Here is an 11,136-nt window from a genome sequence, read left to right on the forward strand (position 1 = left end):
CCTATGTTTTTATGAAATGATAATGCTAAAAGAAGCTTTGGGCTTTCGTTGTATGCTTCCATAACCTAAAATTCCATTTTCTTATGGAATTTTCTCTCCTTTTATATGATAAAGCTAAAAGAAGCTTTTGGCTTTCGTTGTATGCTTTCATAACCTAAAATCCTATGTTTTTATGAAATGATAATGCTAAAAGAAGCTTTGGGCTTTCGTTGTATGCTTCCATAACCTAAAATTCTATGTTTTTATGAAATGATAATGCTAAAAGAAGCTTTGGGCTTTCGTTGTATGCTTCCATAACCTAAAATTCCATTTTCTTATGGAATTTTCTCTCTTTTTATATGATAAAGCTAAAAGAAGCTTTGGGCTTTCGTTGTATGCTTTCATAACCTAAAATCCTATGTTTTTATGAAATGATAATGCTAAAAGAAGCTTTGGGCTTTCGTTGTATGCTTCCATAACCTAAAATTCCATTTTCTTATGGAATTTTCTCTCTTTTTATATGATAAAGCTAAAAGAAGCTTTGGGCTTTCGTTGTATGCTTTCATAACCTAAAATCCTATGTTTTTATGAAATGATAATGCTAAAAGAAGCTTTGGGCTTTCGTTGTATGCTTCCATAACCTAAAATTCCATTTTCTTATGGAATTTTCTCTCCTTTTATATGATAAAGCTAAAAGAAGCTTTGGGCTTTCGTTGTATGCTTTCATAACCTAAAATCCTATGTTTTTATGAAATGATAATGCTAAAAGAAGCTTTGGGCTTTCGTTGTATGCTTCCATAACCTAAAATTCCATTTTCTTATGGAATTTTCTCTCTTTTTATATGATAAAGCTAAAAGAAGCTTTGGGCTTTCGTTGAATGCTTTCATAACCTAAAATCCTATGTTTTTATGAAATGATAATGCTAAAAGAAGCTTTGGGCTTTCGTTGTATGCTTCCATAACCTAAAATTCCATTTTCTTATGGAATTTTCTCTCTTTTTAGATGTTAAAGCTAAAAGAAGCTTTGGGCTTTCGTGGTATGTTTCCATAACCTAAAATTCCATTTTCTTATGGAATTTTCTCTCTTTTTATATGATAAAGCTAAAAGAAGCTTTGGGCTTTCGTTGTATGCTTTCATAACCTAAAATCCTATGTTTTTATGAAATGATAATGCTAAAAGAAGCTTTGGGCTTTCGTTGTATGCTTCCATAACCTAAAATTCCATTTTCTTATGGAATTTTCTCTCTTTTTATATGATAAAGCTAAAAGAAGCTTTGGGCTTTCGTTGTATGCTTTCATAACCTAAAATCCTATGTTTTTATGAAATGATAATGCTAAAAGAAGCTTTGGGCTTTCGTTGTATGCTTCCATAACCTAAAATTCCATTTTCTTATGGAATTTTCTCTCCTTTTATATGATAAAGCTAAAAGAAGCTTTGGGCTTTCGTTGTATGCTTTCATAACCTAAAATCCTATGTTTTTATGAAATGATAATGCTAAAAGAAGCTTTGGGCTTTCGTTGTATGCTTCCATAACCTAAAATTCCATTTTCTTATGGAATTTTCTCTCTTTTTATATGATAAAGCTAAAAGAAGCTTTGGGCTTTCGTTGTATGCTTTCATAACCTAAAATCCTATGTTTTTATGAAATGATAATGCTAAAAGAAGCTTTGGGCTTTCGTTGTATGCTTCCATAACCTAAAATTCCATTTTCTTATGGAATTTTCTCTCTTTTTAGATGTTAAAGCTAAAAGAAGCTTTGGGCTTTCGTGGTATGTTTCCATAACCTAAAATCCTATGTTGTTATGAAATGATAATGCTGAAAGAAGCTTTACTTTCTCATGGAACGTTTCTATAACCTAAAATTCCATTTTCTTGTGGAACAACAAGAAATCGTAGTGTGTTAACTTCTATTATGAGTATATCCCTCGTAGTATGAATCTTTATGCACCTATAAGTATGAAAAAGGGTAAATTGGTCACTACACGCCATCGATTCTTAGTACCAACACACTGAGTTCGGCCCGAAAATTACCATGTTAATTATAGTGTTTGTATGTTGTCAGAATGGCACGGTGTTGTAGCGTGCTGTAGGGTAATATTAATTTTCATGATTTTCGCGAAGCAAAACCTCGTTTTTTATGTTTTTTGTTTCTTAATAAATGTAACGGGGTTGAATTATGAAGCGTGGAATATTGCTTACAACTTAATTCTTCATTTAGATACCTTTGTGATAAGGATGAAGTTTTCCAAATTTTCAGAGGGTCGACGTGAATAATTTTGTCAGGTTTTAATCCTTCTCAACGACTAGAACTATTAGGGAGTTTAAGTAGTAATTCAATGTCAAAGTATGTAAATTTATTAAATAAAAATATTATATCATCTTAGTCTTTTCCTCATTTTTCCTTTTGTCCTTTCTAAATAGTCGGAAATGTATTTATTAACAATTTACCAGTTTCCTCCATCTCTTTCTGTTCTGTTGCTTTTGTTTTCCTATACGAGGGTTGCTGAAAATATTCTCCATTAAATTCTGTACACTTTTGTATGCGTTTGAACCAATTTTAACGATTTTAACGCTTTAACGACGTCTTTAGGTGGGAAAAACGTTTACCTCTCAATTTATTTTTGTTCTACCAAAAAAAAGAAGTAATTGGGTGTCAAAAAAGGATTCTACAGAAAATGAGCTATCGATTCGATTTTTTGTCTGTTTTTGGAGTAATTTATTGAACATTTTGACTTGTTAATGTGATCAATTATCAATGCCAAAACTCTTAAGGCATTTCCTCGTTTCCTCGGGGTAATTTGCTGAATTTTTTTGACTATATTGTCTTGATACAGCAATTAATTTTCATCAACAAGACTCTTCAATTGTTTTCCCCCTTTTTTGGGGTAATTTATTGGACATTTTGACTTGTTAAAGTGATCGATTATCAATGCCAAAACTCTTAACGCATTTCCTCGATTCCTCGGGGTAATTTCCCGAATTTTTTTGACAATATTGTCTTGATACAGCAATTAATTTTCATCACAAGACTCTTCAATTGTTTTCCCCCTTTTTTGGGGTAATTTATTGGACATTTTGACTTGTTAAAGTGATCGATTATCAATGCCAAAACTCTTCAGGCATTTCCTCGTTTCCTCGGAGTAATTTGCTGAATTTTTTCGACTATATTGTCTTGATACAGCAATTAATTTTCATCAACAAGACTCTTCAGTTGTTTTCCCTTTTTTGGGGTAATTTATTGAACATTTTGACTTGTTAAAGTGATCGATTATCAATGCCAAAACTCTTCAGGCATTTCCTCGTTTCCTCGGAGTAATTTGCTGAATTTTTTCGACTATATTGTCTTGATACAGCAATTAATTTTCATCAACAAGACTCTTCAATTGTTTTCCCCTTTTTTGGGGTAATTTATTGGACATTTTGAATTGTTAAAGTGATCGATTATCAATGCCAAAACTCTTAATGCATTTCCTCGAATCCTCGGGGTAATTTCCCGAATTTTTTTGACAATATTGTCTTGATACAGCAATTAATTTTCATCAACAAGACTCTTCAATTGTTTTCCCCCTTTTTTGGGGTAATTTATTGAACATTTTGACTTGTTAAAGTGATCGATTATCAATGCCAAAACTCTTAACGCATTTCCTCGATTCCTCGGGGTAATTTCCCGAATTTTTTTGACAATATTGTCTTGATACAGCAATTAATTTTCATCACAAGACTCTTCAATTGTTTTCCCCTTTTTTGGGATAATTTATTGGACATTTTGACTTGTTAAAGTGATCGATTATCAATGCCAAAACTCTTAACGCATTTCCTCGATTCCTCGGGGTAATTTCCCGAATTTTTTTGACAATATTGTCTTGATACAGCAATTAATTTTCATCAACAAGACTCTTCAGTTGTTTTCCCTTTTTTGGGGTAATTTATTGGACATTTTGACTTGTTAAAGTGATCGATTATCAATGCCAAAACTCTTAACGCATTTCCTCGATTCCTCGGGGTAATTTCCCGAATTTTTTTGACAATATTGTCTTGATACAGCAATTAATTTTCATCACAAGACTCTTCAATTGTTTTCCCCTTTTTTGGGGTAATTTATTGGACATTTTGACTTGTTAAAGTGATCGATTATCAATGCCAAAACTCTTAACGCATTTCCTCGATTCCTCGGGGTAATTTCCCGAATTTTTTTGACAATATTGTCTTGATACAGCAATTAATTTTCATCAACAAGACTCTTCAGTTGTTTTCCCTTTTTTGGGGTAATTTATTGAACATTTTGACTTGTTAAAGTGATCGATTATCAATGCCAAAACTCTTAAGGCATTTCCTCGTTTCCTCGGAGTAATTTGCTGAATTTTTTCGACTATATTGTCTTGATACAGCAATTAATTTTCATCACAAGACTCTTCAATTGTTTTCCCCTTTTTTGGGGTAATTTATTGGACATTTTGACTTGTTAAAGTGATCGATTATCAATGCCAAAACTCTTAACGCATTTCCTCGATTCCTCGGGGTAATTTGCTGAATTTTTTTGACAATATTGTCTTGATACAGCAATTAATTTTCATCAACAAGACTCTTCAGTTGTTTTCCCTTTTTTGGGGTAATTTATTGAACATTTTGACTTGTTAAAGTGATCGATTATCAATGCCAAAACTCTTAAGGCATTTCCTCGTTTCCTCGGGGTAATTTGCTGAATTTTTTTGACTATATTGTCTTGATACAGCAATTAATTTTCATCACAAGACTCTTCAATTGTTTTCCCCCTTTTTTGGGGTAATTTATTGGACATTTTGACTTGTTAAAGTGATCGATTATCAATGCCAAAACTCTTCAGGCATTTCCTCGTTTCCTCGGAGTAATTTGCTGAATTTTTTCGACTATATTGTCTTGATACAGCAATTAATTTTCATCAACAAGACTCTTCAGTTGTTTTCCCTTTTTTGGGGTAATTTATTGAACATTTTGACTTGTTAAAGTGATCGATTATCAATGCCAAAACTCTTCAGGCATTTCCTCGTTTCCTCGGAGTAATTTGCTGAATTTTTTCGACTATATTGTCTTGATACAGCAATTAATTTTCATCAACAAGACTCTTCAATTGTTTTCCCCCTTTTTTGGGGTAATTTATTGGACATTTTGAATTGTTAAAGTGATCGATTATCAATGCCAAAACTCTTAACGCATTTCCTCGATTCCTCGGGGTAATTTCCCGAATTTTTTTGACAATATTGTCTTGATACAGCAATTAATTTTCATCACAAGACTCTTCAATTGTTTTCCCCCTTTTTTGGGATAATTTATTGGACATTTTGACTTGTTAAAGTGATCGATTATCAATGCCAAAACTCTTAACGCATTTCCTCGATTCCTCGGGGTAATTTCCCGAATTTTTTTGACAATATTGTCTTGATACAGCAATTAATTTTCATCAACAAGACTCTTCAGTTGTTTTCCCTTTTTTGGGGTAATTTATTGGACATTTTGACTTGTTAAAGTGATCGATTATCAATGCCAAAACTCTTAACGCATTTCCTCGATTCCTCGGGGTAATTTCCCGAATTTTTTTGACAATATTGTCTTGATACAGCAATTAATTTTCATCACAAGACTCTTCAATTGTTTTCCCCTTTTTTGGGGTAATTTATTGGACATTTTGACTTGTTAAAGTGATCGATTATCAATGCCAAAACTCTTAACGCATTTCCTCGATTCCTCGGGGTAATTTCCCGAATTTTTTTGACAATATTGTCTTGATACAGCAATTAATTTTCATCAACAAGACTCTTCAGTTGTTTTCCCTTTTTTGGGGTAATTTATTGAACATTTTGACTTGTTAAAGTGATCGATTATCAATGCCAAAACTCTTAAGGCATTTCCTCGTTTCCTCGGAGTAATTTGCTGAATTTTTTCGACTATATTGTCTTGATACAGCAATTAATTTTCATCACAAGACTCTTCAATTGTTTTCCCCTTTTTTGGGGTAATTTATTGGACATTTTGACTTGTTAAAGTGATCGATTATCAATGCCAAAACTCTTAACGCATTTCCTCGATTCCTCGGGGTAATTTGCTGAATTTTTTTGACAATATTGTCTTGATACAGCAATTAATTTTCATCAACAAGACTCTTCAATTGTTTTCCCCTTTTTTGGGGTAATTTATTGGACATTTTGACTTGTTAAAGTGAACGATTATCAATGCCAAAACTCTTAACGCATTTCCTCGTTTCCTCGGAGTAATTTGCTGAATTTTTTCGACTATATTGTCTTGATACAGCAATTAATTTTCATCAACAAGACTCTTCAATTGTTTTCCCCTTTTTTGGGGTAATTTATTGGACATTTTGACTTGTTAAAGTGATCGATTATCAATGCCAAAACTCTTAAGGCATTTCCTCGTTTCCTCGGGGTAATTTGCTGAATTTTTTTGGAAATATTGTCTTGATACAGCAATTAATTTTCATCAACAAGACTCTTCAATTGTTTTCCCCTTTTTTGGGGTAATTTATTGGACATTTTGACTTGTTAAAGTGATCGATTATCAATGCCAAAACTCTTAACGCATTTCCTCGTTTCCTCGGGGTAATTTGCTGAATTTTTTTGAGTATATTGTCTTGATACAGCAATTAATTTTCATCAACAAGACTCTTCAATTGTTTTCCCCTTTTTTGGGGTAATTTATTGAACATTTTGACTTGTTAAAGTGATCGATTATCAATGCCAAAACTCTTAACGCATTTCCTCGATTCCTCGGGGTAATTTGCTGAATTTTTTTGACAATATTGTCTTGATACAGCAATTAATTTTCATCAACAAGACTCTTCAATTGTTTTCCCCTTTTTTGGGGTAATTTATTGGACATTTTGACTTGTTAAAGTGATCGATTATCAATGCCAAAACTCTTAACGCATTTCCTCGATTCCTCGGGGTAATTTGCTGAATTTTTTTGACAATATTGTCTTGATACAGCAATTAATTTTCATCAACAAGACTCTTCAATTGTTTTCCCCTTTTTTGGGGTAATTTATTGGACATTTTGACTTGTTAAAGTGATCGATTATCAATGCCAAAACTCTTAACGCATTTCCTCGTTTCCTCGGAGTAATTTGCTGAATTTTTTCGACTATATTGTCTTGATACAGCAATTAATTTTCATCAACAAGACTCTTCAATTGTTTTCCCCTTTTTTGGGGTAATTTATTGGACATTTTGACTTGTTAAAGTGATCGATTATCAATGCCAAAACTCTTAAGGCATTTCCTCGTTTCCTCGGGGTAATTTGCTGAATTTTTTTGGAAATATTGTCTTGATACAGCAATTAATTTTCATCAACAAGACTCTTCAATTGTTTTCCCCTTTTTTGGGGTAATTTATTGGACATTTTGACTTGTTAAAGTGATCGATTATCAATGCCAAAACTCTTAACGCATTTCCTCGATTCCTCGGGGTAATTTGCTGAATTTTTTTGGAAATATTGTCTTGATACAGCAATTAATTTTCATCAACAAAACTCTTCAGTTGTTTTCCCTTTTTTGGGGTAATTTATTGAACATTTTGACTTGTTAAAGTGATCGATTATCAATGCCAAAACTCTTCAGGCATTTCCTCGTTTCCTCGGAGTAATTTGCTGAATTTTTTCGACTATATTGTCTTGATACAGCAATTAATTTTCATCAACAAGACTCTTCAATTGTTTTCCCCCTTTTTTGGGGTAATTTATTGAACATTTTGACTTGTTAAAGTGATCGATTATCAATGCCAAAACTCTTAACGCATTTCCTCGATTCCTCGGGGTAATTTGCTGAATTTTTTTGACAATATTGTCTTGATACAGCAATTAATTTTCATCAACAAGACTCTTCAATTGTTTTCCCCTTTTTTGGGGTAATTTATTGGACATTTTGACTTGTTAAAGTGATCGATTATCAATGCCAAAACTCTTAACGCATTTCCTCGATTCCTCGGGGTAATTTGCTGAATTTTTTTGACAATATTGTCTTGATACAGCAATTAATTTTCATCAACAAGACTCTTCAATTGTTTTCCCCTTTTTTGGGGTAATTTATTGGACATTTTGACTTGTTAAAGTGATCGATTATCAATGCCAAAACTCTTAACGCATTTCCTCGTTTCCTCGGAGTAATTTGCTGAATTTTTTCGACTATATTGTCTTGATACAGCAATTAATTTTCATCAACAAGACTCTTCAATTGTTTTCCCCTTTTTTGGGGTAATTTATTGGACATTTTGACTTGTTAAAGTGATCGATTATCAATGCCAAAACTCTTAAGGCATTTCCTCGTTTCCTCGGGGTAATTTGCTGAATTTTTTTGGAAATATTGTCTTGATACAGCAATTAATTTTCATCAACAAGACTCTTCAATTGTTTTCCCCTTTTTTGGGGTAATTTATTGGACATTTTGACTTGTTAAAGTGATCGATTATCAATGCCAAAACTCTTAACGCATTTCCTCGATTCCTCGGGGTAATTTGCTGAATTTTTTTGGAAATATTGTCTTGATACAGCAATTAATTTTCATCAACAAAACTCTTCAGTTGTTTTCCCTTTTTTGGGGTAATTTATTGAACATTTTGACTTGTTAAAGTGATCGATTATCAATGCCAAAACTCTTCAGGCATTTCCTCGTTTCCTCGGAGTAATTTGCTGAATTTTTTCGACTATATTGTCTTGATACAGCAATTAATTTTCATCAACAAGACTCTTCAATTGTTTTCCCCTTTTTTGGGGTAATTTATTGGACATTTTGACTTGTTAAAGTGATCGATTATCAATGCCAAAACTCTTAACGCATTTCCTCGTTTCCTCGGGGTAATTTGCTGAATTTTTTTGAGTATATTGTCTTGATACAGCAATTAATTTTCATCAACAAGACTCTTCAATTGTTTTCCCCTTTTTTGGGGTAATTTATTGAACATTTTGACTTGTTAAAGTGATCGATTATCAATGCCAAAACTCTTAACGCATTTCCTCGATTCCTCGGGGTAATTTCCCGAATTTTTTTGACAATATTGTCTTGATACAGCAATTAATTTTCATCAACAAGACTCTTCAATTGTTTTCCCCTTTTTTGGGGTAATTTATTGGACATTTTGACTTGTTAAAGTGATCGATTATCAATGCCAAAACTCTTAACGCATTTCCTCGTTTCCTCGGGGTAATTTGCTGAATTTTTTTGACAATATTGTCTTGATACAGCAATTAATTTTCATCAACAAGACTCTCGAGGTTTTGCCCTTTTTTTGGGGGGTTATTTATTGAGAATTTTGATTTCTAAAATTGCTCAATTGTGAATAGAAACACTCTTCGGGCATTTTTACGCGTCTTTGGAGTAATGTATTGAAAATTTTGCTCATATTGTCTTTTTGCAGCAATTGTTTCACTCACGCCAGGTTTGCTTAGCACTAATTTCACCATTTTGTTACAGGTATGGTTCCAAAACAGACGAGCTAAATGGCGAAAGAAGGAACACACTAAAAAAGGACCCGGTCGACCGGCTCACAACGCCCACCCTCAATCCTGTTCCGGTGAACCAATCCCTCCAGCAGAACTGCGCGCCAGAGAACGAGCAAGACGCAGGAAAAAGCTGCAGAAAGCTCTTGAGCGACAGGCGCGCAAATTACGCGCCAAAGGCATAGCGGTCGATCTCGTAGCGTTAAAAAGGGAATATTTAGCGCAAAGGGGCGGCGACGGGGCCGACAGTGATAGCGATATAGACGTTGTTGGTGATTCGGGGGCGGAGTCGGAGAACTGTAATAACAGCGAAAGCGGAAGATACTCGTCTTCGGTATCGGAATCAGGCGTGGATCTAACGGCGGGTTCGCAGGATGATAAAATGCGACGCGCCAATCCGTTTAGTATAGATTCCTTATTGAATAATAATACTTGAAAGGATTTCATTGTCCACTTTGTTGTGCAATAGTTTGTTTTTTATTACGCGTACGATGTTAGTGATATTTTTTGTTTTGTTATTCCATATTTAGACTGCCGTCGATTCAAAATCCATTTTGATTCGTTGCGTTCCGTGTAATTGTTGTTTTCTTGGTCAAAATTCAATAACTAACGAATTACTACGATCGAATTTGTCAAATTTGACTACCTACTATCCTGGCGTGATTTTATTTTCAACAGAATTTTCATTCTTAAAATTGAAGCTATCGGAGCGGGTTTGTCCTTTGCGAAAACACATTTTGCTTGAACCTTGTGAAGTCCTGGGAAATGCGCTTTCAGTCAAAAGTAATTGACGTGACGAAGGATGTACGAGTGCCTGTTGCGCAACGTTTTTTTTTTTATCGAAGATGATGCAAAGTCCGCGGAAATTCATCGAAAACTATTCTCCAAAAGACTCAGGCTTATGAATGATGCTCCGTTTTCCGAAAAGGACGAGATTTATCACCAAATTTCACCAAGATGGATGCCAATATTGAAGTTTGTGTAGAAATTCACACGCTGGAAAGTTTGCACGCGTCTCCTGAAGAGGAAATCGAAAGTTTATTGCTCCGAATATTCACCACAGACAAGACTTGGGTTTACCACTATAATCCGAGTAAACGCGCGTCTATGTAATGGAGGAAGAGAGAAAAAAAAGAGGCCAAATGATATTGATTTGTATCTAGAAAAAGATCTAATTCTTCAAATGCAAAAATTACGGAAAATTTTGATTCGATAGTTTCCATTCCACCAAAAACACAGTCGATAAATTTGCTTCTGTAGTTTAATCATGAAATGACAGTAGTGAATGACGTTTCGTTTGACGTTTTCGTTAATAATAACATTTAAAAAAAGAAGATCTAATTGTTTTTGAAGGAGAGAGAGAAAAAAAGAGGCCAAATGATATTGATTTGTATCTAGAAAAAGATCTAATTCTTCAAATGCAAAAATTACGGAAAATTTTGATTCGATAGTTTCCATTCCACCAAAAACACAGTCGATAAATTTGCTTCTGTAGTTTAATCATGAAATGACAATAGTGAATGACGTTTCGTTTGACGTTTTCGTTAATAATAACATTTAAAAAAAGAAGATCTAATTGTTTTTGAAGGAGAGAGAGAAAAAAAGAGGCCAAATGATATTGATTTGTATCTAGAAAAAGATCTAATTCTTCAAATGAAAAATTACGGAAAATTTTG

General features: G+C 33.5%; 1 protein-coding gene across 1 annotated transcript in view; it reads left to right on the forward strand.

Moving 5' to 3' along the window:
* The window catches only part of LOC130448204 (homeobox protein unc-4-like), a 49,709-nt gene extending 38,780 nt beyond the window's left edge, over positions 1-10,929 (forward strand). The window contains exon 3 of the mRNA XM_056785474.1: positions 9,435-10,929. Coding sequence (XP_056641452.1) covers positions 9,435-9,896 — 462 coding nt within the window. The 3' untranslated portion in view covers positions 9,897-10,929. The remainder of the gene's footprint in view (positions 1-9,434) is intronic.
* Positions 10,930-11,136: the final 207 nt, after the last annotated feature.

This window comes from Diorhabda sublineata, chromosome 8 (genome assembly GCF_026230105.1).
Source record: "Diorhabda sublineata isolate icDioSubl1.1 chromosome 8, icDioSubl1.1, whole genome shotgun sequence".
Classification (NCBI taxonomy): domain Eukaryota; kingdom Metazoa; phylum Arthropoda; class Insecta; order Coleoptera; family Chrysomelidae; genus Diorhabda; species Diorhabda sublineata.